The following is a 17,715-nucleotide window of genomic DNA, read 5'->3' as shown; positions in this document are numbered from 1 at the left end:
ATGAGCATTTTCTCTGTAGCAATCATGGTGTCAGAAGTTGCTGTTAATAATCTCTTTGAGACTTAACCTGCAATGTAACCATGGTTAGTTATAAGGAGTCCTTCTGCTTTTATAAAACAAGAACTTAAGAATTGTAAAATTCTGGTCCGATTGGTGACCAGATTTGTTTATAAATATTTTTGTTCTCATTTACTTATTATTCCTGCTAAATAATGTAGAGATGGAACTTGGATTTATTTGCGCAGCTGTATGTCATGGGTGCTCTGAAAAGATGTTGCTAGGGCTCTGGACCTGGTTCAGATTGTTATTAATCTTCTAGGCCAACCATATCAGCTGCCTTATTCATTATTTCTTTGGATTTGACGTTTTTGCCTCTGAAAAATTGTGTTCATAGAGACTCCAACCAAGTTCTGCATCTACCCTTACTTATCTCAGCAGGGGTGTTAAAATTAGAAGGAATGAAATTTAATATGATAGTTCCTGCACTAGGATAATTTCTGATTTTTAAAAAATTTTAAAGCTTGTTCCTAAGATTTAGAAGACTGCAGCAAAGGGTAAAAGTGATGAGCTGTGGCTGAAGAAGCTAAGGGAGAGGGAGGAGTCAAGGATATCTCCCAGTTCTGACTTGGATATTGGCCCAAGTGATGATAAAAACTAGGGAGAGGAACACGAGTTCTTTTTTCTGATAGGCTATATTTGTAGTATCTGCAGGTAGATGCAGGGATCTGTTCCTAGGACAAGGGTTCTAAAGATGCCCCTGTTTGTCAGTTATCCTGGAGACGGTAATGTTCTTGATCTATCCAGGGCAGCATTGTTTGTTTTAGAACTGCAGGCTTAAAGCCATTATTCCCACTGTATTCTAACTTGAATATGTTCAGTTTCTGTTCCAGATGATCGGGCTGAACAACGAACCTGTCTCATTTGTGGGGACCGCGCCACAGGCTTGCACTATGGAATCATCTCCTGTGAGGGCTGCAAAGGGTTTTTCAAGCGGAGCATTTGCAACAAGCGGGTATATCGGTGCAGCCGTGACAAGAACTGTGTCATGTCTCGGAAGCAGAGGAACAGGTGCCAGTACTGCCGTCTGCTCAAATGCCTCCAGATGGGGATGAACCGGAAGGGTGAGTGGTGCTTGTGGCTCTATTATCCACACTTCATCCATCACTTTACCTTTAGTGTCAGCTATTAAGCCTTGGAGTTATTCATTTCCAAGCCTGCTCTATATGCCTGGCCCTATACTATGTACTCATAACCCAAAAATGAATCTGACACAGTTCCTGCCTACAGGGACCTCCCAGGCTACGTGGGGAGAAAGACTCGTGAGATGTTAAGGATTCTGTGAGAATGAATGCACAGTCTTCATGTGGCAAGACCCCAATTAACAATCAAGTGCTAACTGGGATTCATATGCTCCACTAGTTCTTCTCTCAGGGTGTGATGACAGGAAGTGGGGATTTTTGATGAAAAGATAAGAAGTTAGTAGGTCCTCTGAATGTGATATCATTTTGTTTGTTAGAATCATGGCAAACTCAGAAGCTAGGTATGCTCAGGAGTCTGCAGCCATGTTGGTGAAGAATTTGGAATTTATTGGGAAGCTTTCTAAGAGTCATTAGCCCGAGATGACAAAACTAAACGGGTATTTTAAGAGGAATTATCCAGAGGGCAGAAGGACTTGAAGAGGGGAAAGTAATGCCAAAAGATGGGGAGATGTGGGAGAAGCTCACCTGGTAGGAGCTGGTGACATACTGGCTATTGGCCAGCACCAAAAGTTGAAGTTGAAGATTTGTATTAATAGTACTGACCCTCCTGCCTGGCTGGTGTAGCTCAGTAGTTGAGTGTTGACCTATAAACCAGGAGGTCATGGTTTGATTCCTGGTCAGGGCACATGCCCAGTTTGCAGGCTCAATCCCCAATAGAGGGGGTGTGCAGGAGGCAGCTGGTCAGTGATTTTCTCTCATCATTGATATTTCTATTTCTCCTTCTCCCTTCCTCTCTGAAATCAATAAAAATATATTTAAAAAAAAAATAGTACTGACCTTCCCAGGAAAAAAAGTCAGAATAAAAAAGCAAGGTGGGGCAAAATGTTGGCCTTGATAATGCCGGGTTTGAGGTACATACAGATGTCCACCAAGGAAATTGGACATCTAGAATTGGAACTGAGGTGATAAGCCCTGCCTGCAAGATGGAGTTGTTGGCATAGAAGTGGTAAGATTTTGTTAGTGGGTAGAAATCACCCAAAGAGAACTTGGATACAGAAGAAGAGAGCCAGTGTCCCAACTGTAGGATGTTTTCATGAATGGTGGAGAGGAGTAGTTCAGTGGAAAGCATGGAGGCTCTGGAGGCAGAGGTTGGTGACAGACTAGTTCTGTGACCTTGGGCAGTTTGTTTTTTATCTCTGATGCTCAGTTATCTTACCTGTAATATGGTCTGATAATACTTAACCTTTCAGAGTTCTGTAGAGAATTAATGTGACAATGTATAAGAAGTACCCAGCAAGGTGTTAGGGGTTGATTAATATGCAGGGGTGGGAAGTTAGTCTGATTTAGTGAACTGGTCAAATTGATCTATAGCATTAAAGAGTGCAGGCATCCAGATTGTTTTTTGTGGGTTTTTTTGTTGTTGTTGTTGTTAATCCTCACCTGAGGTTATTTTTTCCACTGCTTTTCACAGAGTAGAAGGGAGTGGGAAGGGGGAGAGAGAGAAAAAAAAGAGAGAAAAACATCGATGTACAACACACTGACTGGTTGCCTGCCACACATACCCAGACGGGGCGGGGAGCGAACTGGCAACCAAGGAATCTAACCTGGGACCATTTGGTGCTTAGGCCAGCGCTTTGACCTTTGAGCAACACTGGCCAGAGCCAGATTGCTTTTTTTATTGTGTGGGATAAGAAGAATCTTTTGAAAATTTGCCCATTATGAAAAAAGGTAAAAGAGATATAGGAGAAGGTCATTGAGATAAATTTAAATCATTTATTTATAATACTAATATTTTTGAGCACTGTGTGTACCAAAAACTCTTAAGCACTTTCTATGCATTATCTCATACACACAACCAACCCTCTTACTATTACCCTCCATTTACAGGTGCAGCTTAGGGAGGTAATATGATTTACCCAGTTATTAGTTTAGTGGTGGTGTCAGTGTAAGAATGGCCAAACCTGTAGAGAATTTTCATAAAAATTTATTGGAGCCAAAAAGAGAATATACCTGGAAGCAGGTATATCAGACTGAGAGAGATCAATGCTTCGGAGAACAACAGTTTGCTGTTTCTTTTACGAATTTTGAGATTAAGAAGGGAATGTAAGGAAGATTACAGGGCAGTTAAGATTATGCGCTGTCTTCAGGGTGGTCATGTGGATTGGATTACAGGGTAGTTAAGATTATGTGCTCTCTTGAGGATAGTTTATTTCAAAGGTGTGGTAACCTAGATGCACAGAAACAATGGACAGGGCTTGCTTAAGGCAAAGATAAATCTTTTACTAAAGAAGTAATATGTTTGGGACGTGACTACCCACCATGACCTTCCCAGTTAGGAATTTATGATCAGATCACCTTGTGAGGTTACTTTCCATAGAATCCCTTTTTTTTTTTTTTTTTTTTTTTGTCCACACTAGCCACCAATATCAAACAAGAAATGTCTTGAAGAGAGTTTGTGGTCATCTGCCCACCTTCACCGGATTTGGCGTTGTTCTCTAATTTTTTTTTTATCTCCCTTTGTTACCCTCACTGTGAAAAAAATTTTTTTCGTTTGAATTTTGGTGGAGTTTTGTTTGTTTATTTCACTGTGAAGATTTTATCAAAGCATATTTGTGGGTTGCATTCTTGACTAAGATGAATCATCCTGCTTATTCGGTTGGTGTGTGAGATTCTGAGGCTTCCAGCCAAACTCACCTGTTTTCGGGAAGAAGGAGCTTAACCTCTTAACCTTTGTAACCAAAGCCAGATGACTGGAGGGATGGGAGGAATGGGAGCTGCCTGCCAGGCCCATCCGAATGCTGAGCAAGCAGGCTCAGCTGCCTGGTGAAGGCTTCCTCTTAAGAAGGAAACACTGCCACCTCCTGGTTGGTGCTGGGAAAGTGCAATTAAAGTTGCCATTGGAATATTTGGGGGAATACTTAAGGAATCAGGAACTGTCCTGCATGGAAATGTGATGTTCAACACATAGTTTTATGCCTTTTTCAAAACCTATAAAATTATACACCACAAATTTTACTGTATATAGTGTTTGTTTGCTGGTTTGTTTATTTTTTAAAGTAACCTGTGTATGGGAGGAAATGCAGACTGTGACAAACAAATCTAACTGAAGGGAATGGGAAGAAAGGAGCTGACCTTGATAAAGCAGTGTATTGATTTTATACTATAAGGTTGAATAAAAAGAACTGCATGCAAACAAAGCACCCTAGTTTGTAAATTTGTTTCAGAGTTCTCACTACTTTATTTGGGAACTAGAGTTGAACTGACAAGTAAATAAATATGTTGTAGATAATGAGAATCAGGTTTCTCACATCAGAGAAAGAAGTGATAAATCAGGAAAGGGGAAGAATAGAATGAAACCTCTGGTGCCAGATTGAAATCAGAGTGATCAACATGGACTCATGCTTCGGAGGACTGATAAAAATATAGAGAAAGTGTGTAGATGCATGAGTTGGTGTACATATATATAGGTGTCCATTGAAAGTGGCTAAAGCAGTAATAACGCAGTAGCAATGAGCATGCCCAGCCTGGTTTCTAAATATCAATAAAAGGAATCCTTGGAGAATTGACTGATTCTAGGACTGAGGCAGGGGAAATGTAAGGTGAGCCTGGATGGGCCTTGGCCAGGTAGCTTAGTAGTTAGAGCATCGAAAGAGGGCTCCCAGACAACCAGACATGATTCTAACATGGGCTATGTATGTGGCTATGTATGTTTTTCCCTCCAAATTCACAGTAGGAAAGACTATGTTGCCTCCATTTCACAGATGAAGATACTAAGGCTCCAGCAAAGTTGAGAATGGAACCTTAGTTTTTTAACTCCTGTGTTTGGAGAAAAGGGGCTGGGGAGAGGGAAGGATTAGTTCCTGAGTACCTACTTTATAAGCCAGGCTCTATGCTTGGTTCTTGAGCTGTATTGTTTTATATCTAATCTTTACAGTAGCCCATAAAACAAGCCCCTCTTTATTCTTCAGTAAATTTTATTTATTCTGAAGTTTTATTTATTCAGAGATGTGAAGAAATTTGTCTATATGTACAGACAAGGCAGAAACAGGATTAGACCCAAACTTGTTTAATTCTGAAGTGTATAATCTCAGGATACCAAGAATGACGTCTGCTTTAAGGAACACGAACTTCCTGTCAGCCTTTCAGTTACCACAGGTACTGTTATGATTCAAGCCCTCACCTTTTGAGGCAACCAAACCTACCCCAAGGACTTCCTACATTCTTCATGGTAATTTTTTTCCAAGTAGGTATATTATAGCAAAGCTTGTTCTCATATGATGTCATTAGTTTATCCTCTTACTCCCTCCAAACCACCCTCCACAGTGGCCATCACGGATTTTTAAAAAATGGCAGCCTGACCTTATCCCTTTCCTGCATTCTGTCATCCTCAGGCTCCTCTGCTAAAGGGCATACTCTCAGCCTGTCATTCAAGGCTCTCTGTGATCTGGCCTCAGTTGGCCTCTCCAGCCTCATCTCTTGCTGCTCTTCTCTCTCTGGCTCTCTTCCCCTCATCCATCCAGATTGAACCACTGGAAATTCCCAGAAAGAGGCCTCCATGCTCACTTGCAGCTTTTCTGTGTGCTCTTCACTCAGCTTGGAGACCTTTTCCCTGCCTGCATAAATCCTGATCATCTGTTAAGATTCAGTTTTGAAGTTGTCTTTTTTAGGAAGCTTTTCCAGACACCAGAGGCTGGAAATTGCAAATTAGGGGTTTCTTCTTTTGCCCCCATACTAAGTGCTCCATCAACAATGATAGTAATAGTATTAGTAGTTGTAATTCTTAATGAGATTAGTACTATTTAAAGGATGCTTTTTACAGTTAGAAGATGCTAAATAGCCCTAGCTGGTTTGGCTCAGTGGATAGAGCGTTGGCCTACAGACTGAAGGGTCCCGGGTTTGATTCCGCTCAAGGGCACGTGCCCAGGTTGTGGGCTCGATCCCCAATAGGGAGCGTGCAGGAGGCAGCCAATCGATGATTCTCTCTCATCATTGATGTTTCTATCTCTCTCTCCCTTCCTCTCTGAAATTAATAAAAATATTTTTTGAAAAAAAGAAAATGCTAAATAACTTTTTCCTTTTGTTGAATTGCCTGAGTGGAAAATCAATGGCAAGGGAACTCTCCTGACTGCCTTCATAGGGAGGAACGATGAAAGTCAATATTCTGATTAATTTAAAAAATAAAAAATAAAAAAACACACGCATTCTTCTCATTCAACAAATTAGACTCAAACTTACACTGGAAATAATATTTAAAAATGAAAATATTCTTCTATTCCTCTCCTGAATTTACCAAAGTCTTCAGATGTGTCATCCTAATAGGATATTTGTAACTGTGGGACTATTAATAATGTAGTCAGGTTGGTTGAGCATATTGAATGTAGAAAGGGTGTATAGTGTGTACCCAGCACTTTGGGGGCCAAAAAGTATCTGCTGCCTATGAGATAGCCTGGAATAAGAGTATGTGCTTTGAGGCCAGAAAGACCTGTGTTTTAGTCTTGGCTTCACTAAATTACTACCCTGTGCTTTTGGCTAAAGAAGTTCTCTTTTAGTGCCTGACTTCTGTGGGCATGCTTCTCACTCTCTTGCTTGTGTTTCCTTTCAGCAATCAGAGAAGATGGCATGCCTGGAGGCCGGAATAAGAGCATTGGGCCAGTCCAGGTGAGTTCTAGGTCACACTCTGATCCATCCTGGAAGCTTACCTTGATCCTCTCATCTGCTACTGGGATTGTGGGTTCATATGGTAGTTCTGTTTTTAATTTTTTTGAGAAACCTCTATACCATTTTCCATAGTGGCCACATCATTTTTACATTCCCACACTGCCATGCACAAGGGTTCCAATTTTCCACATCCTATCCAGATATATTTCCTGTTTTTTCTTTCTTTCTGATAACGGCTATCTTGATAGGTATGCAGTGATATCTCATTGAGATTTTGATTTGCATTTCAAATCATGTTGAACATCTTTTCATATACCTGTTGGCTGTTTGTATGTTTTCTTTGGAGAAATGTCTATTAAAATCTTTTGACCATTTTTAAGACAGGTTATTTGGTTTTTTTTACATTGAGTTGCAGGAATTCCTTATGTATCTTGGATATTAATCCTTTATCAGATATATGGCTTGCAAGTATTGTCTGTCATTCTGTAGGTTGTTTACTTTGTTGACTATTTCTTTTACTTTGCTGAAGTATATTAGTTTGATGTAATCCCATTTACCTATTTTTGGTTTTGTTGATTGTGCTTTTGGTGTCATATTCCACTGGCTGGGTAGTTCAGTTGGTTAGAGTGTCATACCAATACACCAAGGTTTTGGGTTTGATCATTGGTCAGGGTACTACAGGAATCAATTAATGAATGCATAAGTAAATGAAACTGATGTTTCTCTCTTCTTCTCCCCCCCCCCCCCCCCCGCCCCTCTTACTCTCTCAAATCAATTAAAAAGTATTGCCAAGAAGCTTTTTCTTTGTGCTTTTTCAGAAGTTTTATATTTTCAGGTCTTATATTTAAATATTTAATTCATGTTGAGCTGACTTTTATGTATGATGAGATTCTAATTTCATTCTTTTGCTTACGGATATCCAGTCTACCCGACACTTGTGGAAGAGACTATCCTTTCCCCATTGTGTAGTCTTGGCATCTTTGTCAAAGATCTTTTGACCATACACTGAGTGGCCAGATTATTATGATTTCTAAACGCATTATAATCTGGCCACTCAGTGTATATAAATATATATATTAGAGGCCTGGTGCATGAATTCGTACATGGGTGGGGTCCGGCCAGTCTGGCCAGGGGGAGGGGACATGGGCGGTTGGCCGGCCTGCCTGCTGGCCTAACTCCTGGCGAGGGGACAATTTGCAAATTAGCCTTTTATTATATAGGATATACACTGCGTGGCCAGATGATTATGCGTTCAGCAATCATAATAATATGGCCACTCAGTGTATATGCATGGTTTATTTTGGGGCTCTCTTTTCTGTTCCCATAAGGATGTCTGTCCTTATGCCAGTATCATACTCTTTTGATTACTATACCTTTGCAATATGTTTTAAAATGAGGAACTGTAAGTCCTCTGTAGCTATGTTGTTTGGGGTTCTTTGGACTTCCATAAGAATTTAAGATTGTTTTTTCTATTTCTGCAAAAAATACCATTGGGATTTTGATAGGGATTGCATGGAATCTAGTAAACCTTTCAATCTATGAGCACAGGATGTCTTTCCATTTATTTATGTTTTTAATTTCTTTCAGCAGTATTTAATTTCTTTCAACAGTGTGCAGGCTTTTCACCTCCTTAGTTAAGTTTATTCCTAAGTAGTTTATTCTTTTGATACTCTTGTGAGGTTATTTTCTTAATTTCCTTTTGGACAATTCATTATTAGTGTAAACGTGCAACTGATTTTTATATGTTGATTTTGTATCCTGCAACTTTGCTGAATTCTTTTATTAGTTCTAACAGGTTTTTGGTGGAATCTTTAGGGTTTTCTACAAAACAGAGATCTGTAAACAGAGATAATTTTACTTCTTCCTTTTTTATTTAGATGTCTCTTATTTCTTTTTCTTGCCTAGTTGTCCTGCTAGGACTTCCAGTACTATGTTGAATAGAAATATTAAGAGTGGGCATTTTTGCCTTGATTCTGATCTTAGAGGAAAAGCTTTCAGTTTTTCACCATTGTGTTTGAGGTTAACTGTGGGCGAGTACCCTGTGTGGTTCTCCTTACACCTCCAAACTCTATTTAGAATCAAAGGAACTGATGTTAGAGAAACCTATTTCATCTGTCACTGCATTTGACTTTTTGATACTGGGCATATAATTTTCCTTTTACTCTTTTACTGTTTCGAGGGTGTGTTAGAAAGAGAGAGCTGTGATTTCCAAGTTCTTAACTGTGTTTAAGCATAATTAAAAATAAGGAATAGAATTTCCATTTATTGAGCACCTGTTATGTACCCATACTTTATAACTTATCTTAGTTTAACCTCCCAAGTCTATCTGACTCAAACCTGCATATTTCTTTGCCCCAGCACTCTGTGGGGGAACCCTGAGCTATGAGGAAGGTTGTATTATCTCTAGTATCTGCTAAAGAGGAGCAAGCTAATGCTTGGAGAACTTAAGGGACTTGCCCAGCAGTAAGTCAAATTGCAAATGAGATTTGAACCCAGCTTCAAGCACTCCCAACATGTTCCATCCCCTGTTTAATGAATCAGTGATTTCCCAGTGTCCCATGGAAGAGTTGGGTGCAGGCTGACTTTGACTCCCAGCTGGAATAAGCTCATGTTACCAGGACTGGCCCTTTTTACCCAGCTCAAGTTATTCCATGCCCACCACACTCTGTTCTTGCTCTCACCACCATCACTGAGACTGCTTCGGTCAGGGCCTCAGTAGATATCTGTCATTTGATGGCACCATCTGTCTTCACATGTCTTAAAAAATGCTAACAGTGATTTCAGTGTTCTAAGGACCTTAAGAGAAAAGGTTTTGGGGTTTTTTGTGTGTGTGGAACATGTGACTGAGTAAAGAAAGACAACCCCTCCAATTCAATATGCAATCCAAGCCATTTGAGACCAATCACTCAACTTGTACACCAGTTAAATGTTTCTTGTTTTCCCTCCAATTCCTGTGTGCTAGCTGGCTTTCACTTCTAAATGCCACCTGTAGTTATGATCAGAACAGCTCAAAGTTTCCTTACAGGCTCCTGGAGCAAGGAATTATGTGGGTATGAGTTAGACAGACTTAGGAGACAGTGTCCTCCCATTCTTTTCATAAGAACACGAAGTAAAAATTCATCTGGCCCTTCCTTCTCAGCACTCACTCTCCTTCTGCATGCTGAGGTTAGCCAGTTGGGGTAGACACTCTATAGAAGTGTTTATTTACTCCCTATATGGTGTAGCAGCTAGAGCACTGGACTGAATACGTGGATATTTTGGCCTCTTCCTCAAACTCCTGCCCAAACATGGGCATGCCAGTGATCTTGGGCAAATCAATTCATTTATCTCAGCTTTCTTACTAAGAAAATCCATGTGAAGGTTTGTGGTCAATATTTAATAAGTGAGCACTTGTTCAGTTATCCATCATGCATTTATTGAGTACTTAGTTATTTTTTTAAAATATATTTTATTGATTTTTTACAGAGAGGAAGGGAGAGGAATAGAGAGTTAGAAACATCGATGAGAGAGAAACATCGATCAGCTGCCTCCTGAACACCCCCTACTGGGGATGTGCCCGCAACCAAGGTACATGCCCTTAACCAGAATCAAACCTGGGACCCTTTAGTCCACAGACCGATGCTCTATCCACTGAGCCAAACCAGTCAGGGCTAGTTTGTTTTTTAAAATCCTGTCATAGTCTTGGGTCTTGTAGAGGATATTTTTATGCCTCATTACCATAAATGCTATAAAAATAACACTAATGATTAAGATATCATTGTCAGCCTTTCATAATTATTGCTATGGGCTAGGCCCTTTTCTAAACATGTGATCATGTATTAACTAATTTAATCTTCACATCAAACCTATGAGATTGATACTATTATTCTCTCCACCATATATATGGAGGATTTTAGGTTAAAATAATTAAATGACTTGCCCAAGATTGTACAACTAGAAAGTGGCCGAAATAGAAACTGGATTAGAACAACGGTGGTCTCACTCTAGAATTCATACTCTTAACCATTATGCTGTTCGAACCCTCTCTCAGAATGCATGGAATTACGAGTGGACAGAAAAAGGACCTAAAATTTTGTCTGGGTGTAGTGATAGAAGTGTTCACAAAGAAAGTGACATTTAAGTTGGGTCCTGAAGGGCAAATGATACTTTATTATTGAAGAGGGGCAATTCAGAGGTAGGAAAGAATAGACTCGAGGACAAAGAGGAGTGATGAAGAACCTAGAGGCTTTATGGCTTGAGAGAGGTAAATAAGCAAGAGGAAGGCTATGGGGAACCATGGTGCTGGGAAGCAAGCAACCATGCCATCCTAAATTAGTGATGAGCCTGGAGTATGGGGGTAGCGGGAAAGGTATCTGGGTTTCTCTTTAGAAGGTTTGGGAATCCCCATGAAGTTGAAATAAGTTCTCAGTCTTGAAGGAACAGAAGGAATCCTGAACACCCAATCTAACATGTATCAATTCCTTGTCAAAGATATCAGAGGAAGAGATCGAAAGGATCATGTCTGGGCAGGAATTTGAGGAAGAGGCCAATCACTGGAGCAACCATGGTGACAGCGACCACAGTTCCCCTGGGAACAGGGCTTCAGAGAGCAACCAGCCTTCACCGGGCTCTACTATGTCCTCCAGGTGAGCTTCATCCCAGCATCATCTAGAGATCACCCAGAGAGTGGACCCACCAGGAACCGTCTGTGCTGGGTATTCCTGACAGCCTGTCTCAGCCACTGTATTCTTACTCCCTCAGTCTTTTGGGGTAGGGTTCATCATTTCACAACCCATTTTTGCTAAGGACCTTGAAAATGTCAGGTCTCTTCTGCAGACTGATAAAGTGCTGTAGCTGCAACCTGGGTGCATACATTCTTTACCTAACAGTATAACATTTTAAATGTAGCTATTTTCTCTCATTTACTTTATCACTGAAATAAAACAAGCCACACGGACAATATTAAATTAAGTTATAATTTCTCTGCCTCCACAAGAGTAAAACTTTTCACTTTATAAATTTTAAGAAACAGGGAAAACTTTTTATTTATTTTATTTATTTTTTAAAATATATTTTATTGATTTTTTTTACAGAGAGGAAGAGAGAGGGATAGCGAGTTAGAAACATCGATGAGAGAGAAACATCGATCAGCTGCCTCCTGCACACCTCCTACTGGGGATGTGCCCGCAACCAAGGTACATGCCCCTGACCGGAATCAAACCTGGGACCTTTCAGTCTGCAGGCCAACGCTCTATCCACTGAGCCAAACCGGTTAGGCAGGGAAAACTTTTTAACCTAGTAAGACTTGCTGTTATCATGGAATACCAATTTGGAGACTTTTGGTACCTTAAGTTAGTTGTTAGGTGTGAAATATAGCCATCAGCTACCAGAGAAGGCTTTCTTTCCGCAGAATCTCTCTTACAGAAAAGGGATCAACAAACTGTCTATAAAAGCCAGGCAGTAACTATTTTAGGCTTCGCAGGTCTACGATCTGGGCTCAACTGTGCCATCATAGTGCAAAAACAGCCAGAGTCAGTATGTCAGTAAATGAGTGGCTATGTCCCAGTAAGACTTAATTTTCCAAAACAGGCCATGGGCCATAGTGTGCTGATCCTGTTATAGGAGGTGCATCTAGGTAAAACCATAGGATTTTTAAAAATTGGTTGAGGGTGGCTATATTTCTCCAAAAACAGGGAAAAGAAAGATAAGAATCTGCCTTTCTCTTCATATTATAACCTTTATTCATTCAGTTGTTCCTTAGTTTTTTCCTTCCTTTGAATGTTTAAGGAGTTGTTGCCACATGCCAGATTTCTTTGCTAAGTGCTGGATTTGGTTTGTGGCCTGGCAAGGCATTAGCCTGTCTCGTCTTCAGTTTTCTTAGCAGCAAAAACCAAAATACTCACCTTTATCATCATAGTCTGTGGGTATCCATTAAAGAATCTCTAACTGTGGCACCTGTATTAAGAATTCATTTAGCCAATATTTACTCAGTATCTACTTTGCCAGATCCTGGGTGTCCAGTGGTAACCTATATGGACACACACTCGCAGAGTCCCTGTTTAGTAGAAGAGAGGTGCATGTAACCATGAATTATGTCCCCGGCTTGATGGAGACAGGCTGCATGGTCAAAGAACACCTGAGCCACCTTCTGGCTCATTCCCTTTGAGTAGGAAGTAGACCCTGCCAGGTTCTGACTAACATGAGACTTTTCTCTCCAGTAGGTCTGTGGAACTAAATGGATTCATGGCATTCAGGGAGCAGTACATGGGGATGTCTGTGCCTCCACACTATCAATACATACCGCACCTTTTTAGCTATTCTGCCCACTCGCCACTTCTGCCCCCACAAGCTCGCAGCCTGGATCCCCAGTCATACAGTCTGATTCACCAGCTGGTGTCAGCTGAGGACCTGGAGCCACTGGGCACGCCCATGTTGATCGAAGATGGGTGAGTGAGCCCTGTCCTGTTTAGCCCTTGCAGCTTCAAAATGCTCCCTACCCTACATCCACCTTCCTCCCTAGCTGCTTTGTCCTGGGCTTCACAATATGAAGCATCTTACAGAATTGGGGCCATTTATCAATCCCTGGGGAATTAGAAATAAAGGGCTTTTGTTTCTGCTTAGGCCTAGACAAGCCAGGCCCTGGAATGGGTCTGAGCACTTCTGAGCGAGAGATGAGCTATAATTCTGGGTATAATCATACATCAAGTCTAGGCTCCTTAGCCAGACACTGAAGGCACTAACTGGTAGCCTGTCTGCATCCCTAGCCAAAATACCCATGGAGCCTGGTGCCATGTGCTCTGTGCAGGCCTGCGTGGATGGAAGAAAATACTCTTTCACTCCTCTGTCAGCTCTACCTGAGTAGATAATAGTTCAGCCTTTAGGCTACCCATTGCTGTTCCCATTACTCCTTTGACCTGGAGCATATGCTGTTTGAGTATTTCCAAGCTTAGAAACCCTCCAGAAGGTATCCTGAGATTTCTTAAGCTAGTCTCTAATTTCAAAGAGGAAATTCAAATCTCCTTAGAAGAAGGCCACACAAAAACTTTATAAATCTGAACATGGGGAAGAGTCATGCTAAGGGGCCTTGAGAGAAGTACACTGGAACCCCCTTGTTCTCCAGCCCAGAGCTGAGAAATGCCCTGCTCTTTCCCTCCTGCCTTAGCTTAGAAGGGCTTAGCAACTCTTGACTCTAGTGCCTGAACTCTCACCACCAGGGGGTGCAGTGAGAGCAGGAAAAGCTCCTGAATTTGTTCTGGTCTTTCTCAGCCATTTGGCCCCAGGCTCATTTTTCTGCCAGACACTGTATTAGGTGGGCACCAGATTCCCCTAATGGAGCTGGAGCCCTCATTACCAAAACTAGTGCAGGAGTGACTGGGAATTTTCTCTAACACATGAAGCATTAGTAGACGCCAACATTAAAGGTCATAATCCCTGATAACTGCACGCATTTCTAAGCCTCCATTCCCCTCAGCAGGCTTTTCTCACAAGCCTGCCTCTCTGGCCCTGAGTTTGCTGCTGGCCCCAGTCCTGTCCCTTTATCAGACTGAATTGAATGGAGCTGGAGATCCATGGTGATAGGCAAGGAGCCCACTGCCAGAACCCCTTTGTGCCCTCTGTGCCCAGGAGTTTCTTCTCCCTGTGCCCCCGTCCTTACCCTCTGGCCACTGGAAGTGACTTTCCCCTGTCTCTCGTCTTAGATATGCTGTGACCCAGGCGGAGCTGTTTGCCCTGCTTTGCCGCCTAGCTGACGAGCTGCTCTTTAGGCAGATTGCCTGGATCAAGAAACTGCCTTTCTTCTGTGAGCTCTCAATCAAGGATTACACGTGCCTCCTGAGCTCTACATGGCAGGAATTAATTCTGCTGTCCTCCCTCACCGTTTACAGCAAGCAGATCTTTGGGGAGCTGGCTGATGTCACTGCCAAGTATTCACCCTCTGATGAAGAATTACACAGGTGAGGGCTGCTGGGGAGCAGTTCCCAAGCAACCAAACCATTGTCATCCCTACAAGGCAGTAGGCTTGCCTGGCACTCCAAAGGATGAGCATTAAAGCCCTACTCTGCCACTGACTGGCTTTGTGACCTTGGTCAAGTCTCTGATCCTCAGGTCCTGAATTTATAGAATAGGGTAATCATAACAAATAACAAATGGGATAATAACAACCTCCCCACAAGGTAGTTCTGAGGAATAAATGGTATTGTGTAGCAAAGCTTAGCAGAGTGCTAAGTTGTTGTTTTTATCACATCTGGATTACTGAGGTAAGATCATGTATCTGGGAGAAACAAAAATCTAAACTTTGCTTATAAAGTGAGAGACTCTGAGATATGATTTACAATCAGAGAGTGAGACCTACTGTGTGCCAGGCACTGGGCTTGGTACTTTATATGATTGTCTTCCATGTTTGTCACAGCCTCCAGCATAATAGGTATGGTTATGCCTGTTTTGTAGATGAGAAAACTAAAGTTCAGAGAGACCTGCCCTTGAAGGTTTTGGGTTTGAATCCTGAGCCTGGATTTGAACCTATGCCTGTGAAAAGCTTAGGTTCTTTTACTGCCTTTGAAATGCAGTGAGATGATAAGAGCATGGGACTAGGATACTGTTGGTCCTCCTCAATGTTTTCTAGCATAAAGTCTCATCCCAGCTAGCCAGGATCCTTCTACCCTCCTGGTGTAAAGCAGGTCTTTTACTTACTCTGGAGACCTGGATCACATGGTGACACCCAAAATCAGGACAAGTGATCTGTTGATACAACTTTCTGGCTTATTAGTTTATCCATATGTAAAATAAAGCTTAAAAAGATATGTTAATAATTCACCTTTATTGGACAATCCTATATAATAAAACCCTAATATGCAAATCGACCGAACGGTGGAACCACTGGTCGCTATGATGTGCACTGACCACCAGAGGGCAGACGCTCAACGCAGGAGCTGCCCCCTGGTGGTCAGTGCACTCCCACATGGGGAGCACCGCTCAGCCAGAAGCCGGGCTCACGGCTGACAAGCGCAGCAGTGGTGGCAGGAGCCTCTCCTGCCTCCGCTGCAGGCGGGCAGTAAGGAGCAAGGGATCCCAGGCTGTGAGAGCCCCAGACTGCGAGAGGGATGTCTGTCTGGGCTAAGCCGGCAGGCGGACATCCCCTGAGGGGTCCCAGACTGCGAGAGGGCACAGGCTGGGCTGAGGGACCTCCTCCCCCAACTCTTCCCCTCCTCCCCCCATTGCATGAGTTTTGTGCACCGGGCCTCTAGTTTAAAATAATGGAGGTCATAGGATTTCAGAGCACCAAGAAAGAGGGAAGAAAAGATATCCTCATCAATGAAAGCTGGAGAGGGTAGGATTCCAATCCCCACACTTTCCTACACAGGACTGGGGTACACCTCCCTCTGGCACACTCAATCATGTGGCAAAAAGACAAGCTGAGACTTAGGCTGGAAGCAAAGCTCCAACCCCCTCAAGCCCTGTGCACAGCAGAGGGAGGGAGTGTTGACTATCTCCCCTGTTTTCTAATATTTCCTTTTTAGTGATGCCTACTGGCTTCAGGATGATCTATAAATGGCATAGTTTTGAACCCAGCTGACACTTTGTCCTGTAAAAAGATACATCTGATTTTGCAAATGACCTAACCCCTTGTCTTGAGCCTCTAATTCATTGTTTCCAACAGATTCCTATCTCCTGCTCTGTAACTTGGGGCTGACTGAGTGTTTGGATAGCAGTTAGCCCGCTCTAATATATCAGGGTTTGAAGAGCTGGCCAAGCAAGCCCTGTCCCCTGTTTGTCTGGAATCCACCAGTGCATCCTGGGATTGCCTACAAAGTCAGTCTGTGGGTTCTACTTCCTCTAGAGTGATGGGTGTTCCTAGGCCCTTTGCAGGTAGGCAGCGATCACGGGTCATGCAGGACTCTCTGTGGCTTTGAGCTTCATAAGGCACTCCATTCCACTGCATCCAATTCCTTGTACCCCAAGAGTAAGGCAGGGGCCAGTGACACCTGCGTTATGAGGAAATGTTTATTTCCTAGGAAGGCTCCTTACCAAGGAGAATCTAGAGCTACATTGTCCACTAGTAGTAGCTGCTAATCTCAGGTGGCTTTTTAAACTTAATTAAAATTAAAAAGTCAATTCCTTTTTTGCACTAGTCACAATTTCAAATGCTCAATAGCCACATGTCGCCAGTGACTACTATTTTGGACAGTGCAGATACAGAATATTTCTGTCACCATGGAAAGTTCTTTTGAACAATGCTGACTCGAATACATGTTGCTGCTGAGCTCTCAAGTGGGTTCGAAGATAAGAAATAGATTTGTTGTTAGGATTCTTACTCAATTATGGAAGCCTTCAATGGAAAAATTCGAGTTAAACTGCAACATGTTAGTTCTGATTCCATGCCCATTTACTGAGTACCTACTCTGTGTTGGGGGAGGAGTGTGGGAATTACAGATGGTGCAGATGTGGTTTCGGACTCTGAGATGAGAGCCCCTATTCTTGGTGTAGAGGGTTGGGAGACACAGAGCAGATACCGTCTACAATCTCAGGTGATATTGGTGGAGTTTGAGGGGCAAGTGAAGATAGTGTACAAGCATAGACTAGGATTCCAGAAAACCAAGAAAGAGGGAAGAAAAGATATCCTCATCAATGAAAGCTGGAGAGGGTTACAGTCCCCACACTTTGCTACACAGGACTGGGATGCATCCCCCTCTGGCACACTCAATCATGTGGCAAAAAGACAAGCCAAGACTTAGGCTGGAAGCAAAGATAGGAATCTATAGGGAGTAAGTTCCTCTACTTGTTTTATCAAAGACTGCTCCCAGAAGAAAAGACATTTGAGCTGCATCTTTAAGTGTGATTTTTTTCTTGGTACATTATAGAGAATAGGAGAGTAAAGCAAAGT

The 17,715-nt window shown here is 42.2% G+C and overlaps 1 protein-coding gene across 1 annotated transcript in view; it reads left to right on the top strand.

Moving 5' to 3' along the window:
- Positions 1 to 874: 874 nt before the first annotated feature.
- The window catches only part of NR6A1 (nuclear receptor subfamily 6 group A member 1), a gene marked incomplete at its 5' end in the record, with an annotated part of 28,324 nt that continues 11,483 nt past the window's right edge, over positions 875 to 17,715 (top strand). The window contains 5 exons of the mRNA XM_008155279.3: positions 875 to 1,121; positions 6,802 to 6,857; positions 11,328 to 11,482; positions 13,058 to 13,282; positions 14,534 to 14,788. Coding sequence (XP_008153501.2) covers positions 875 to 1,121; positions 6,802 to 6,857; positions 11,328 to 11,482; positions 13,058 to 13,282; positions 14,534 to 14,788 — 938 coding nt within the window. The remainder of the gene's footprint in view (positions 1,122 to 6,801; positions 6,858 to 11,327; positions 11,483 to 13,057; positions 13,283 to 14,533; positions 14,789 to 17,715) is intronic.

This window comes from Eptesicus fuscus, chromosome 15, assembly GCF_027574615.1.
Source record: "Eptesicus fuscus isolate TK198812 chromosome 15, DD_ASM_mEF_20220401, whole genome shotgun sequence".
Classification (NCBI taxonomy): domain Eukaryota; kingdom Metazoa; phylum Chordata; class Mammalia; order Chiroptera; family Vespertilionidae; genus Eptesicus; species Eptesicus fuscus.
The sequence above is the reverse complement of the archived record's forward strand: the minus strand, read 5'-3'. Positions and strand labels throughout refer to the sequence as shown.